Here is a 17725-nt window from a genome sequence, read left to right on the forward strand (position 1 = left end):
AAATGTGAACAAGAAATTGATGGATTAGAAAGCAACACCCACATAAATTGGGTAAAAGTTGAGTTTATTAAGCAAAGGAGATCAATGCATAATGACAAAAAATATCCACAAACAATGCAGGAAAAAAGACAGCAATATTCAATAGAGGAGTATAAATGTACAAGAAAATTTCATATCTCTTTAACTGAAAGCTCCCCACCCTCATCAAAAGAAAATATTGATATTGCCTAGATAATTCCATTAATCATATGACATCTTTCTGAAGTACTCTTATGCTAAGCAGAAGATAGTACAGATGACCTAAAATTTAGATATGATGTTTGGTATGCCTTATCAGTAGCTTTGATGAAATTGATCATCCTTAAGCACATTTCATCCTAATGTACATCCATTTATATTTGTTCCTTCAAGTGTTGGACCACGCAGCATATCTCATCTTTTCTAATTTGTATGAAGTTGTGAGATTTCTGAAAGTTTATATGATATTTTATTGGAATTATGCATCTTGTGATTATCAAATTACAATTAGTGACAAGCTTATCCATCCTATCCACATTGTCAGATATTTAATCTTTCCAAAGAACTTCTAAGGAAAAGAGAACACTCCTGAGATAAAGTATGTAAAAACCAGTTTGATGTAGTACTTAAAGTATCAGACTAGGAATAGGGAACCAGTGAGTTATAATTCACTCTATGCAATGGCAAACCTCTTTGGAAATAGCTTGCCAAGAAAAATGCATGGAATTATGCAAAAAGACACCAGGGGTTAAGACCAACTCAAAGATGCAAAATATCAAAATGTATGAGCAAATGACCATTTAAGGAGAGAAGAATGTAGAGTCCTATGTATGTCTGGAAAAACTAAAGCTTTAACTAGCCATATTATGTACAAGCATTAAAGCAGAAGCCAGTCCACTTAGGAAAACATTGAGAAAAATAGACCACATCATTTAAACTTTCCTACTGTTGCAGTTTTTTCCCATAATATTGCACCTTGATCCTTCCTTCATTAAATCAGGATTTGTCAGCTTGTGGAATGCCAGAGGTTGCCAGACATTTAGCATCTATAAAATGCATTGATAGTAATTAGGGATGCAGGATTTTTGCTGATCAGTCACTGGAATTCAATTCTTTTAGATGAAGAGGTTAATCTGCCTCCATAGAAGTTATATATCTCCCTTTCTAACTTACTGATTTATTCAAAGAAGTAAAGGAAATGACATGAACATATAATTTTCTGTTGAATAGAATATAAATAGCACTAAAATAATTTTTTAGAACTTAAAGATTTTATAAAGGACAAATTTGATATTCTTATTTCTCAGGCTATAGATGATTGGATTGAACAGGGGTGGAAGAAGGGAATACAGAACAGTCAACCCAAAATCTAAGTAAGATGGGGTGTTAGAGGGAGGCCTCAAATAGGCAAAAAATCCAGTTAATAAAAACATAAAGACTACTGTAAGATGAGGAATACAGGTTGATAAGGCTTTTTGCCGCCCTTGTTCAGAAGGGATTTTTAGCACTGCCTTGAAAATCATGACATATGATGTGATAATAAAAGTAAAACAACCTAGTCCTACAATGATACTGACCACAATAACTCCAAACTCAACTAGACTGAAACCAGAGCAGGATAATTTTAGCAATTGTGGAATTTCACAGAAAAATTGATTAACAACATTAGAACAAAAAAGGATTGAAAAAGTGCCAGTAGTGTGCAATGTTCCATAGAGAAGACTTATAATCCACACTAAAATTGTTATTTCAGTGCAGGCTTTCCAATTCATCACCATCTCATAGTGCAGGGAATTGCAAATAGCAACATACCTATCATATGCCATGACTGTCAGGAGAGATAAATCAGAAGCTGCAAATGAGACAAAGAGAAAGACTTGAGCAACACAACCAAAATAAGAGATGTGTCGTGTGTCTATGAGAGAATTTATCATAGATTTAGGGACAATGACGGAAACTGAGCCCAAGTCCTGCAAAGCCAAATTCATTAGAAACCAGTACATGGGGCTATGAAGTCGATTATCTATTGCTACTGCAGAGATGATGAGAAGGTTTGCTATTACAATTGACAAATATAACACAAAGAATAAAAAGAAATGTAACATCTGTAAATGCCATTTTTTTGAGAATTCCAGGAGCAAAAAGTAAGCCACTGTGGTTTGATTATCCATGATTAATTTATGAATTAATTTCATTTAACTTAATTTAATTTATAAACAGAGATGGGGAAGGTAGTTAAAAACAGTGAACATATATAACTTGGTACAGTCTCAGATCAGAATTGAAAAATAGAGGGAAAACATGCAAAGAATGAAAACACAGTTCAGAAAACGGATGTAATACATTTTGTGTCCGATTACAACACTATTTATATATTTCAAATTATCCTTGACTAAACACCAAACCATAAACCTCCATTTTCTTCTGTCTTTCATTTCTTTTCCTTGTTGTATATATTAAAATGTTTGCCTGGGACTTGAAATATCTTTTCAAATCATTTTAACTGGAGTTTCTGGAGTTTCTGGAGTTTTTGAACCAGTAACTATCTCTTATCACTCTTAAAGAATTGTTACAATAATGGAAAATTGAAGTCAGATGTCCCGTATAGAGAGAACACCTTAAGGAAAGGCTGGATGCAAACCTAATAGAGAAACAATAGAATTAGTTGCTATGTCCTTTTACTTTGAAAAAATTGAAGGAATGGACTTTCAATTGGCTGAATTTGTATAGCACATATAGAAAAAAACACACACACACACACACACACACACAGAGAGAGAGAGAGAGAGAGAGAGAGAGAGAGAGAGAGAGAATTTAATAGTCAGTCTGGGAATGTTGTCAATTGAAAAAAATGGCTTAATGCTTCAAGCCTTGACAACTTTAAGATGCATTGAATTCAACTGAGGTATTCTGGGAGTTCAAGACCACCCACTTTAACATTGCCAGTGTTTCTCAACCCTGGAAATGTTAAAGTGGGTGGAACTCCCGGAAGCAAATAAATATTAGTTGACAAACACATAATTGAAAAATACCTATATGTTAATACCTTTAAGTACATTAATGATATATTTGAATTTTACAAAAGAAAACATTATAATTCATGCTGGTATTGAGCAGGTGGTCCTTAAAATTACAGTACATGAAGAGGAAAGCATGTTCAGCTTAAGAAAAATGAGAGCTAAGGAGAACACATTCATATTCTAATCAAAATTCTCCAGTTAACATTTCCTTATCTTAAACATTTACAAAGGTTTAAAAATAAGATCAGTTTGACATGGAAATCAATTACCAAGGATGGAGCTGATTTATCTTTAGTGAATGTTTTCAAGAAGTGGCTGGACAACCATCTATCAAAAATACTCCAATTTGGATCCCCAAGATACTCTATTGGATTTAATATCCTAAATAACCTCTTCTAACTCTATGATACCATACTATAGTTCTGTAAATCTTGGTTGCCAAGATTCATATTTTTCATACACTGAATTACTTTTAGTTTATTTTTCATTGTTTTCTAGTTTTAATGTAAACTGGACAGTCACATATTTTGATCTATATGTCTAGCTAAACTATTACCACCTTTAAACTTTCCAAATCAATAAGAAATATTAATAATTAATAATTTCTAAATATGAAATGAAATAAGATAAGATCTTATCAATATAAGATCATCATCTTTTGAAAAGTGCAGTGTTAACATTTACCAGTGTTAACATTTATACATTTATATAAAATGTACAAATGAATCTAAAAATGACTTTGATTATGTTAATTCTCTTACTAGTGATCAGTTCAGTCAATCCATTTTATTTCAATATTGAAAATAGGTTTCTAAATTTCTGCAAACTATAACTATTTCTGTCCATTAATCATTAGTATCAGCATGTTTGAAAAGTATTTTCATGCTTAATACATACTCCATTTATTAGAATACAATAACAGGCCATATAATTTTTTTTTATTCATAATACTTTTAATTTAACCTTTAGATCCAAATGACTAAAAATACATCTTTCCTTTTTATCTTCATTTGTATAACTTATTCTGTGATAAAAGAATAGCAAGTTATATATCACTTCATTGTATTCTTTTCTCAATGTGAAAATTATAGTAGCTAAGCTAAGTACAATCATTTAATGTAGAGTTAAATAAATGCCAGTGAATCTCAATAAGACAGGAATTGCTTTTTCTGTCAAATGGCAAAAATATTTTCCATGTTATACTTACTAGCTTTCTTCATAGAATTGTTGGCCTTCTGATGTATACTTTTTAGATTGTTAAACCTTGGTTCTTCAATAGATGCAACCAAACTATTGCTCAGATCTATCTTCAGGGGATAAGATTGATTTTATATTCAGCAATCTTATTAATAGTTTTGTTTCCCTCAAGAGGCAATTAATTAAAATATGAAATCAAACTAGACAAAAAAAAAATAAAAAATCAACCTGAGTTCTTATGGATGTAATTAACCATTAACAGCTACTGTATTTGAGAATATTCTAATATCAGTTATCCCATTGCATTATCTAATCATCTTTATCTTACCAACTGAACTGGGATTCAAGTTCACTAAACCTCACTTCCCAATGGAGAATTCAAATTTAGATTAAATCAGAAAACCTGCCAGAAACATATCCTGGAAGAGTTTTATTCATCTGGAATTTTTATTATATCTTTAGCTTTTTAAAGGGTTGATTGTTGAAAGTAAGTTAAAAGTGCAAAAAGTAAAGAAGGAAGAAGAATAATGATTTCCAATTTTCTTGGGTACATGTATCAAACACTCTAAAATTATCAATAGTTTAAATTATTTCTATAATCCCAAATAATTATAAAATCCAAAAATCAAAATATCATATTTCTCAGTTTCTTGGAAATTGACATTATAATTAAATTGGAAAACAATTTCAGATGGATGTTTTTGAGAAAATAAATTATTTTTGAAGAATGGATTTATCATATTCAGACAATAATTGATAAGAGATATTATTAAGGAACAAATGAAGATATTTGTTAAATTATAAATAACAACCCCCCACCCAAAAAATGTAATAAGGAGGTTCTGTTGCACATTGTCAAGTTTATATGGCAGAAATGGATCTGATGATCTTCTATCATCCCCATTTATCCAAAAGTTTCTCTTTTTTTCACTGTTTCTATTTTTGTCTCTTGCTGCTTGTTGTCTGTGAAGGTGCATTCCTCAGAGTTCTTATCTTACCATTTGACCAAGTGCATACAAGCCCTTTCTCAAACCATACAACTTTCATAAGAGTTGTAGCTGTTGTACATCCAGGAGAACATACATTCCAAAGTAATAGGTCTAAATTATATGCAACAAATTATATTTGAATTGCATTTATGCATAATAACTGAGTATCTCTAGACCCGTTGAAGATAAATTAAATCCCATTGCTCTAAAATATAACTTGTAACTTAAATGTACATAATGATTTGTACAATATAATGATTTGAATTGAGATGAGATAATTAAAATAAAATTGAGAAAGTTAAAAGAGGGGGAAAACTATATAGAAAATGTAGAATAGTATAAGATATGGAATAGAACACAAAAAGGAGCATGAAATTGAGTTTTGTGTCTGTATAAAGAAGTTCAACCCGGGACCATGCTATTTTCAAAAAAGATGTTTTACTTGTATTTTGTATGTGTGAAAACCCAAATAAAACTTTTTTTTTTAAAGAACATTTTCAAGTTTAGGTCATCTGCTTTTATGACCTCTGAAAGCCTTTGTTGTCCTTTCGCATTGAATCAGTTCTTCACGTTGCCATCTCCAACGTCTCACCATTGATTCATTAATGCCAAGCTTATGTGCAGCAGCTCTATTTCCTTCCTGGATAGACAGATCGATTGCTTTCAACTTAAAAGCTGCATCATATGCTTTTCTTCGTGTACTTTCCATGATCAGGATGTGAAAATGTGCGTGTCATGCTGCTTGCATTGAGTGCGCCAAAAAGTACTGGTAGCATCTTCTTCTTTGCATTGACCTCTTGCATCTGTCACATTTTTGCGCCCCCTGATGGCAGTTAGCAAAGAAAAATCTATAGATAAGCCACATTGTTGTACAAGCCACAGGGTTCAAAGTGTGGGGAAAAAGTAGCAGCTTATAGTCCGGTAAATACGGTAGTCAATGGGCAATTTCCAAAACTGATTAGAAGATGAGTTTTGTGAACTTAGTGTCTTTTTTGTCTCCCAGCATTCAAACCCACAGAAAATCACTGTCCTATGGTCTCCTCACAAGAAGCAACAAAACAGCACATTTGGTTGATGCCCATTCTCTCCTTATCTGAGCAACAACTTCTATATATTTAATTTTAATCCTACTTTAATTATGTTCCTTTATTTTCTGATCATTAGCACTTACAGATATTGTCATTAACATAGAAGAGGCTATTGAGGTTTCTTCTTTCAGATTTAAAACTATAATCTTCCAATTCAACTTCCCTCAATATATACACAATACATAATCTGCACTATGGGTTCCTCACTGTGTATAGACTGTACATTAGGACAATGAGATGTTCTTGAATTTCATTTTTCTAAACATATCCCACAGTTTAATATGATCAACACACTCACCACATTCACGGTTAAACACTGCAAAAGTCTTAGTAATAGCAATTTGAGATTTTTCCAAGTTGAAAAGCACTCTGGCATTCTACACTGAATTATAAGTTCATCCTCACATTCTGCTAACATCTTCATAATTGTTTTTAAGAACATGTCATCATAATATCATCCATGTTATTTTTAGAGCACTACAGATGTACTCTAAATTTCATCTAGATCTTATTTCTTTAACTGCCATTGTGAGATTATGCAAATTCAACAGGGCACAATTTTCTTTGGCTGATTTACTTTATTCCCTAACAGCAAAGTAAATGAGGAAGCCAGCAGAAATTGGAGGGAGGGAGAGAGAAAGAGGAAGGAAGAAGGAAGGAAGGAAGGAAGGAAGGAAGGAAGGAAGGAAGGAAGGAGGGAGGGAGGGAGGGAGGGAGGGAGGGAAAGAAAGAAAGAAAGAAAGAAAGAAAGAAAGAAAGAAAGAAAGAAAGAAAGAAAGAAAGAAAGGAAGGAAGGAAGGAAGGAAGGAAGGAAGGAAGGAAGGAAGGAAGGAAGGAAGGAAGGAAGGAAGGAAGAAGACATTTCATGGCAATGCACCCAAAAGTAAGTAGGGTGTTATAAAACAAAATTTGAGATCACTTCATTTTAATGTGGTTTATCAGTATTTATTTTCCATAGTTATTTTTTCCTTCTATTGTAATTTTGAAAATTTTATTGTTGAGTTGATTCCATTGATTAGGCCTGAGAAGTTAGGATTTCACTGTCCTCTGCCTTGCCATGCTTGGATAAGATTCTGTCAGTAACCACAGAACATTCATTTACTGTAATCCACTCTTCACTTTAGAGTCTTTTGGGACCCTGCCATGATAAAAAAAAATATTAGGCCAAAAATGAATGTCACACCATCATGATAGAAGTTTTCCCCTTTTGCATATGCATTGTGATCACACACATGCAAGCAAAAGAACTTGTGTATCACTGGCATGATGCTTACTTGATAATTTTGAAGAAATAGCTAGATTCTGCCAAAATCTTGGGTTGCAATGTTACCAACATACCTCACAAGGTGATGGTTGCAGGGAAAATATGAGGAGGAAGTTGTATTGTATCACAACTTTTCCTCGTTATTTTTAATTCAGTGCAACAAACATTGCATATTTACCAAATCTACTGTATATGTAAAGGTCTAATAATGCAATTCTCCCAAATAAATATTTTCTCAAACAACAGGAATAATGTTGTTCTGATCTTTGTGAAAGGTTTATTTATACCTCTGGGGAGCATCTGTGTGCCTGAATTCAGCAAAATTCTCTTCTAATTAATCATTCAGAGTTTCCATATTTATTTCATCTTTCAATATGCAAAACAAAATAATTTGCTATGACAGAACTCACATTTACACCTTTTAGATAAAACAGATTTCATATTCCCATTTCTGAGGCTAAACAATTGAGTACAAGTGAAAGACATGAATATGGAAAAATTAATGTTAATGTTAATGGAGAGATACATTTTATATAGGAAAGCATAGTAATAAATAGGACACTTTGTTTAAACTTCTTTGCAATTACATTTGTTTTTCCACAATAACATTATACCCTGATCCTCATTCCATCCACATTTAGCATCTCTAAAATGCATAGAAAATAATTATAGGTGTAGGGTTTTTTCCTTAGCAACTTCTAGAGTTCTACCATTATTGTGGATTGAGAGGTTGGATTTTCCTCCACCCCAGCTGTGTAGAAAAGGCAAAGAAAAGACAACAAAATGCAGTTGTGCTGAGCAGAATAGAAAAAAATGTTGAAAGAAAATTTCAGAATCTCCAAAGTTTAAGCAAGCAAATTTTTATTCCTTATGCTATAGATGATTGGGTTGAACAGAGGTGGAAGAAGGGAAAATAGAACAATCAACCCAAAATCTAAGGAAGATGGTGTGCCAGAAGGACGTTCCATATTGGCAAAGGATGCAGTTAATAAGAGTATGGATACTACTGTAATGTGAGGGATACAAGTTGATAAGACTTTTAGCCTTCCATTTTCAGAAGGGATTCTTCAAACTGTCTTGAAGATCATAGCATAAGATACAATAATAAAAGTAAAACAACTTAGTCCTACAATGGCACTGACCATAAGAACTCCAAGAAGAACTGATCAAAAGGAATAGTTCAAAATCGGAAAACCCTGCTCAAGTACATTTTCAACCATGGAAGATTACTGGCAATATTTAAACTAGTCACCCTCTCTCACCACTCATTGTGATATTGTTGAACAATTGAAGGGTAGCTTTGTAGGTGCTTTGGGCTTCTAGAAGAAAGGCAATGGAAATCTACCAAATAAATATAAAAATAAATTGCTAGGTCCTTAACGGCAGAAAATTCCACATTGTTTATTTGTTTGTTTGTGTGTGTGTGTGTGTGTGTGTGTGTGTGTGTTTATGTAGGAAACATATATTTATTTCCTTGGTTTCCCTAGCAGGGAATTAAGAAAAATAGTAGAATAAGCTTTTAAACTAGGACATAAATTCTAGATTCCTAACCATGTATTTTATAGTATATAATTAAAAGTAGATGGAAATTTACTTACAACAGAACTCTTTTCTTGATATTCATTAGGTGATATTATGCCTGATTATCTCATTGTAAAATATTTCTAAGCAAACAAAATCACAAATTAGCAGAATAAATTAATAAATTCCATTGCCCAACAATCACAAATGTTTAAAAACAAAAGATAAGAAATACATTTAGAAATGTTACCATCCATTATTTTATTCATATTCAGGGAGGTTTAAAATGACTTTGGTGAAACTGAATTACCTGTTGGTGATCAATTCTCCCACTTAATTAATTTTTTTTCAAAATTCTTTTACATGCATCAATATTTTTGGTCTAAATTTCTGCAAATTTAAGGATCAAACACATTATTATCTAATTCATTCATTCCATATTGTGTACATGAAAATCTCACTAAAATTATATTCTCTGAAGTCCAAATATTTGGAAAATAATTTTTAAAAATCCTTTTGTTGTTCATCCCAAAATAGCCTAGCTTCTTATTCCTCTATATGACAGTGTGGAAAGGTTTGATTAAATTCTCTTCCCAGTGGAAAAATTGTAAAGCTAAGCCAGAGTTATAATGTCAGACGTATTTAAATAAACATTGGTTTCTTACAGGCAGATTGTAGGACCTTTCTCTGTATCTGGCAACTTTGATTAGGATGAAGGGGAAAATAACTAGAAAGTGAAGAAAAACTGAACATCCCATTTGGGAAGGCAGAATTTGTACTGGGAAGTATAGGATGCATTTACTTTAGTAAACAGACAGAAACAAATGTAACAGTCCATAGGTCAGGGCAAGGGTAGTCACAATGAAAAAGTCAGTGCAGTACATTAGTATTGTGACTAAAGTGCCACAATTTACGTAGGCACTACAACCTCATATTTATATATAAAAGGTGTATAGATCTATCATAGCACTGCAGGTCTCCTTTCATTGGACAGCTTGATTCTGTTTCCTACAACTCTTGATGACTTCAAGTGGGTTTCAGTTGCTCCAGATTTTAAGTCTCTGGTCAACTTCATTTCTTCCTTGTTGGTATTTGGGATTGAACTTTTATCTTGTTCTTATTATACAAACATGCTTAAACACAACACATCTTAACATAATGTCTGCAACCACTAGAGAAACAATGACAAAAACATGCTATAAACTAGGAAATGAAGACAGTATTAAAAAAAAATCAAATTTATTGTGTGTAAGATGGAGGGGAAATAAAACACGATCAGCTTTCAAGATTATAAAAGTATAATTGCAATCAAAGAGGAGTTGGTTTGACTGCCCTATCCCCCAAAAACTGATTTTTGGTCAAATTCAGAATAAGATTCTATCTTACAGCATGGATTGTAATAATAGCACCGCTTCCTTTTGATATGTCAATCTCAAACACACAATGACATTGTGTCCACAAAATTTATTATTTCCTACAAGTGATGGTTAATAGAATACTATGGGGTTGAAAAAAACATGGCAACGTGTAATATGTGTAAACAGTAAGAATAAATTGTTAAATGAAATCTTGCTTCCTTCCAAGCAGGGGTGGGATTCTACCAGTTCTCACCTATTTGCTATAAATGGTTGTTAACATTCTAAGCAGTTCGGAGAACCGATTGTTAGAAGAAATTACTAGCCTAATCCTGTAAGGAAGGCAGAAAGGAAACATTCTAGTGTTGCTTACAGAAACTGCCTCTCCATTGACCCTTATTACATTCTTGGCAGGACTAGACTTCCTGTCTCAGGAACTTCTCTGAAGTTTTTTCCCCCTCCTTTGCTGGTACTTTGCTTGTGTGGAGTGACCATTCAAAATTACAATGGCACTGAAAAAGTGACTTATGACCATTTTTCACACTTACGACTGTTGCAGCATCCCCACAGTCATGAGAGACCAGGTGAGGAGATGCATGCCTCGATGTGAGTTGGCCAATAACATGACCACCAAGCCACGTCCACCCAGTCACATGACCACCAAGCTATGCCCACCAACTAAGCCATGCCCACAGAACCAGTTGTTAAAAAATTTGAATCCCACCCCTGTTTCCAAGTCTTTGGAAAATCTATGGAAGACTATAGATTCATGTCTAAATAATGTTCACAGTTTGAGCTTTAATGTTGGCTTGTTCAGAGTGTCATTGTTTTGTTTCTGCAGAATCAAAAAAATCCCATGGATATCTCCTATTGGAACTCCAATTTCAGAGATTTTTTTAAAAAGTATGAATTTGGTAGTTGAATTGATTGTGATAGTGGCCTTGTGAATATCAAACTCACTTGTTACCTTAGGACACTTGAGATGCTGCTGAACCTTATACCTAGACTCCTAATGTTATGGACTAATAAAAACTATTTAATAAAACTTGTCAACCTCATGATAAGCAGGCTCGTAATCCTGCACCTTTGATTGGCCCATGGATAGCGAACAGGGATTGGTCCTTACGGAGCAGCCTGATTGGCTATTAGTTGAACATCTCTCATTGGGCAAAAGTTAAGCATTTGGACACAATTCATTGGTTAACGGGTCAGCAGCCAGCTCTATAAAAGAGCTGCTGCTGCCCAGGGTTTTTGGCTCTGTTTCTAATCCTTAATAAAGAGTTGAAGTTCACTAGTTCTCTGACTCGTCTCCGTTCCTTGCACCCATGCCCAGAATGTAACACTGGTGACGAGGATGGGATGCGGAGACGATAGAGCTGACTGAACACTAAAGAGCACGTGGCTGAACGCGCACCAACGACGGCAATATGGCCAGCGGTGCTATACCACCCGCTCCATTTGACCCGGCAAACGAAGACTGGGACTCGTATATGGATCGGTTCCAGATGTTTCTGGAGACCAATAATTTAAAGGACGCTACAACCGGCAAGAAACAAGCAATATTCCTGACCCATTGCGGGCCGGCCGTATTTAAGATGGCGAAATCACTTGCAAAACCGGCTGAGGTGAAATCGATGGATTGGGACACCCTCGCGCCCCTCCTACGGGCCCACTATGCCCCGCAGTGCCAACACTTGTCTGAAGGCACGAATTTTACCAGAGGGACCAACGGAAAAGCGAAAGTCTTGCAGACTTCATCGCTGACCTCCAGAACTTGGGAGGCCTCTGTGGGTTTTCCAACCTCAAAGAAGCTTTGCGAGACTGCATAGTTCTGGGATTAGATGACCAGACGGTGCAGAGCAAGATCATGGCCAAAGCGGACATCGATCTTGCCGATGCCATCGCAGACGCTACCGCAGCAGAAGCAACCAGGAAGTCGGCTGCTCGAATGTGCCGCACCAACGCACCACTCCGTCAACTCGCGAATGACACCTCGCCTCGCCCCGAGAGGCACTCAACAACGGCGCACCATGAAGACCTGGAATCCCCATCAGAAAGTGATGAGGAAGAGGTCAACCAACTCCGGTCCGAATGAGACCAACAAAACCAACGATTCCCGCGACAATGCGCGGGTTGTAGGGCAAACCACTCACGATCCGATTGCAAATTCCTTGACGCACTCTGCCGTTCCTGTGGAAAAAGAGGCCAAGGTCTGTAGAAGCAAGCGAGGATCCAGTCCAAAGTGCAGGGAGAATAACTGCAGCCAGTCTTCAGGATTCACTCCTGCGAATCGAAACCACCAGAACCACCAATGGAACAACCACTCCTACAGAAATAAAACACCTGCCACTTCAACAAGATGAGAAGAGGCATACCAAACCATTACCATCGGCCATGCTACATCCTTAGATGCAAGAAAGATCCGAGTGAAGGTCGCCATCGAGAACCAGCCATGCGTGATGGAAGTCGACTCGGGGTCGTCTCTCTCGATGGTTTCCTGGAAGACCTTCAAACAACTAATCCCGCCATCCGCCGCCAGGACCTCAGCCCCCAAAGGATCATACTCAAGGATTACCAGGGCAACAGAATCCCGTCGTCGGTTCCAGCCAAGTCCAAGTCTCCTTCAAGAATCGTATCGCATCACTACCGCTGACCGTCATCGACCGTGACCGCCTAGCTTATTAGGCCTACAATGGTTCGCCCCGCTCGGGATCGAGGTAGCCGGCATCCACCGAGCTGAGAGTAATGACTGGGAGGAGTCTCTCATCCAAGAATTCCAGGACGTTTTTTCAGATGAGCTAGGCAAGTACAAGGGGACCCCAATATCGTTTAACCTCAATCCTGAAGTAGCTCCCATCTGCCTTAAGCCTCGTCGGGTGCCTTTTGCACTAAAACCAAAGATCGATGAGCAACTCGATAAATTAATAGCCCAGGGCATTTTAGAACCAACTGACCACGCCCATTGGGAAACCCCAATTGTAACACCCATTAAACCAGATGGATCGTTAAGAATTTGTGGGGATTATCAGGCCACTTTGAACCACGCACTTCAGCAGAGTGCTTACCCAGTGCCGGTGGTTCAGCACCTTCTCCACTCCCTGGGTGGTGGGAAGATATTCGCTAAATTGGATTTAGCACAAGCATACCAACAGTTGCCCGTAGATGTGGAAACTGCGGAAGCACAAACTATCGTTACGCATAGAGGCGCTTTTAAGTGCAATAGACTTCAATTCGGAGTGAGCGTAGCTCCGGGAATTTTTCAAAGTTTAATGGAGAGACTCTTACAAGGCATAAAAGGGGTCGTGCCATATTTTGATGATGTTTTAATCGCCACCCCTAATAGAGACATCTTAGAAAAGCGTCTCAGAATGGTTCTAAGGAAATTTAAAGACGCCGGCCTGAAGGTTAAAAAAAATAAATGTCAACTGTGTACTGAGAGGGTGGAGTTCCTGGGATCCCTTCTCGATAGTCAAGGAATCCATCCCACTGATAACAAGCTAAAAGCGATTAAAAACGCCCCAATGCCTAAAAATAGAACAGACCTCCAAGCCTTCCTGGGGCTCATTAACTTCTACAACATTTTCTTGCCCCAGAAGGCGACAGTAGCGGAGCCCTTACACAGACTTCTCGATAAAAGAGCAACCTGGGTCTGGGGACATCGAGAGGAACGCGCCTTCCAACAAGTGAGAGACTTACTAACCTCCGACGCTGTTTTGATGCAGTACAACGAGACTTTACCCTTAACTATTACTTGCGACGCTTCACCGTTTGGAGTGGGAGCAATCTTAAGCCATGTACTACCAAACGGAAATGAAGCACCTATTGCGTTTTTCTCACAAACATTATCAAAGGCTGAAAGGAACTATAGCCAACTCGATAAAGAGGCCCTTGCTGTTGTATCTGCTGTGAAGTGCTTTCATGAATACGTGTATGGATGAGCATTTACGATAGTCACGGATCACAAACCATTGCTTGGTATTATAGCGGGAGACAAGCCAACCCCCTATATATTATCGCCAAGAATGACTCGTTGGTCTGAGTTCCTAGCTGCCTACAATTATCTGTTGCAACATCGCCTGGGGAAAGCCATTCCCCATGCTGATGCGTTAAGCTGTTCCCCACTTCCGGAAACCGTCAACGACCCAGCTCCAACCCTCACGATGCTCCAAATCGAAACGCTGCACTCACCGCCACTAACAGCAAGAGACATTGCCATCGAGATGAAACGAGATCCTGTCCTGGCACGAGTTCTCACCTGGGTCGAACGAGGATGGCCAGCCGACCAACTCCACGACAATTTCGTGCCATTCAAGAATCGGCAGACAGAACTTTTCTCCCAGAGAGGCTGCGTTCTCTGGGGGGATAGAGTAGTCGTCCCAGAGAGGCTACAACAGACTGTTTTAAAAGTCTTACACGAGGGACATCCGGGCATCGTGGCGCATGAAGGCGCTCGCACGGGGTTACGCGTGGTGGCCGGGCATCGATAAGCAGATCGCAGCCTGGGTAACCACGTGCCAGAAGTGCCAAGACGTTAGCAACACCCCACCGAGAGCGACACCAACTGAATGGGAAACCCCTCGGGGTCCGTGGTCCCGCATCCACGTTGATTTTGCGGGATCCACCAAAGGACACACGTTTTTATTAACAGTTGACGCCTATTCAAACTGGCTAGAAATCCAGAAGATGAAGACAACCACAACAGAGTCAGTCATTAATAAACTGAATAAATTATTCGCAACGCATGGGTTACCAGACGTTTTAGTTTCTGATAACGGGCCCCAGTTCACTGCCCTAGCTTTTGAACAGTACCTAGCGGACCGGGGCATCCGCCATGCACTCACCTCGCCAGCGCACCCTGCGGCTAACGGAAGGGCGGAGCAAATGGTACAATTCGTCAAAAAAACCCTACATAAAATGGACTATGGGGATATCGACGACAAGCTCAACCGAATACTCCTGCTCCAACACATCACCCCACACAGCATCACGAATAAGACACCTGCCGAACTGCTAATGGGGCGAAAACTTCGCTCTCACCTCGACCGTCTCCATCCTTCTTATTCACCAGAAAAACCTTTCGGATCTAGCGGGAAGTGCCGCGAATTCAAGGTAGGCGACTTGGTGTTTGCTAAAAACTTTTCTGGCGACCCATTATGGATCCCTGCAACTATTACCCAACCCACCGGCCCCAGATCCTACCGCCTACAGACTAATGATGGGAGAGCATGGAAACGCCATATAGATCAGCTTCGATCCAGATTGGCACCCACCTCCCGTGACTTCCCTAATTCACAAACTAAGGGGGGAGGGGATATCGAGGAGGCCGGAAACGAAATAGATGACGATGTAATCACGGGGACCCAGCAACCTAACCGAAGAAATGCGCAACCTGAAGAAGAATCAGGGAGCGGGGTGGCATCACCGCCCAGAAATAGCACGAGGGAGGCAAGCCCATGGGACCCGGAAGTAAGCCTAAGAGACTGGGATAACAACAACGAGAGCCGCGCCAAGTCCTCCCGCACGGAAACGGAACTAGCCATACCAGAAAACCCTGAAAGCATTCCACCGGAATCGGACAGCAGACAAAAACCGGTGGAACAGCGAAAATCAAACAGGCAGGTGAAACGACCTGCATATCTACACGAGTATGTTACCGCACCCCTCAAACGAAACCTAGGGGGGAGGGGTGTTATGGACTAATAAAAACTATTTAATAAAACTTGTCAACCTCATGATAAGCAGGCTCGTAATCCTGCACCTTTGATTGGCCCATGGATAGCAAACAGGGATTGGTCCTTACGGAGCAGCCTGATTGTCTATTAGTTGAACATCTCTCATTGGGCAAAAGTTAAGCATTTGGACACAATTCATTGGTTAACGGGTCAGCAGCTAGCTCTATAAAAGAGCTGCTGCTGTCCAAGGTTTTTGGCTCTGTTTCTAATCCTTAATAAAGAGTTGAAGTTCACTAGTTCTCTGACTCGTCTCCGTTCCTTGCACCCGTGCCCAGAATGTAACACCTAAGAAGGATGGCCTACAATATTGCAGCTAAAAAAGGTTTGGATTAAGTGATTAAACCTCAATCATAGCTCTGCTTCCTTTACAGTCAATGACTTTTGATGAATTGAGAAACCAGACAAGAACAAAGGCCACTTCTACCAAAAGAGAGGAAAGGAGAGGAGAGAGAAGGGACTAGAGGATGGTTGGAAAAAGGAAGGAAGATAGTTGATATTTTTATTTCTCAAGCTGTAAATGATTGTATTGAACAGGGATAAATGAATGGAATATGGGTTAGTGGAAGACCTCCCACTGTTTAAACTTCTAAATAAAAATGATCCTTAGCTCCATTTGTTTAGAAAGATATAGTTTTATGAGAAGTGAAATGTATTGCAATAATGCAAAGCTAGAACTGAGAATTGTGAACTAAAATCCCTAAATTCAATCTTCCCTTCCTTAGCTGTCAATCATTGGCCACCCCATGTGACTGATCAAGTTGAGGCAAGATGTTTTCATAATGGTCAGTCTAAGCATAATTTGGTATGCATCTTCCTCCTTCTTCCAGCTGGCTGACCTTGAGGCACTGTCTCAAGAAGATACAGCATTTACTTTCATTTCCCCAGGCAGTCCCCCCTTCATTCCCCCTCACCACAGTTCCTGGCAGTCTCAATACATAGCAGTAAAGCACAAGCAGCATGGGGTGGCAGCTCACAGTTAGATCATACTAAATCTAAATAAATTGGGGTACTATAGAAAAGTTTTAGATATACAAACATATCAGTTTACAGAATAGGGAACAACTGTAAGATAGGGAACATGTGGAAAAGGCCTTCTATCTTTCTTGTACAGAAGAGATTCTTTACACTGTTTCATGTTGTTATCATCTGCAACAACTCTAATTTCAATTAGATTGAGAATAGAGTAGAATGGCTTTGGCCACAATGGAATTTTACCGAAATGCTTGTTAATACCCTTAGAATAAAAGGCAATTCAAAAGGCAATTCTGATAAACAACATTCCATAGAGAAGTCTGGTAACCCAAATTAGAATCTCAATTTCAGTGCAGGATATCTGACTAGTTGATATCTTATACTGCCAAATGGCAACATGTCATTCATATCTCATAATTGTCAGGAAGTTTAATGTTTATGCAGAAGACACTTGTACTTTGAAAAGTTTAATGGTATATTTTTCTCCTTCATATTAAGAAAATCTAAAAGTGTAAAGCTGAGCTAACCTGCATGACTTTGACTCTTGCTTCATGAATAGTGTGTGTGTG

At 38.1% G+C, this 17725-nt stretch overlaps 1 protein-coding gene across 1 annotated transcript; it reads right to left on the reverse strand.

Moving 5' to 3' along the window:
* Positions 1–1274: 1274 nt before the first annotated feature.
* On the reverse strand, positions 1275–2213 carry LOC113425635 (olfactory receptor 14A16-like). The gene has a single exon (XM_026687859.2). It carries the CDS (start codon positions 2211–2213, stop codon positions 1275–1277), a length of 939 nt encoding a protein of 312 aa, XP_026543644.2.
* Positions 2214–17725: the final 15512 nt, after the last annotated feature.

This window comes from Notechis scutatus, chromosome Z (assembly GCF_049901735.1).
Source record: "Notechis scutatus isolate UNSWTSFEM ecotype Mainland chromosome Z, rNotScu1.2, whole genome shotgun sequence".
NCBI lineage: Eukaryota > Metazoa > Chordata > Lepidosauria > Squamata > Elapidae > Notechis > Notechis scutatus.

Coding starts and splice junctions, on each gene's coding strand:
- LOC113425635 (XM_026687859.2), bottom strand. CDS start 2,213: ATGAAATTAATTCATAAATTAATCATGGATAATCAAACCACAGTGGCT.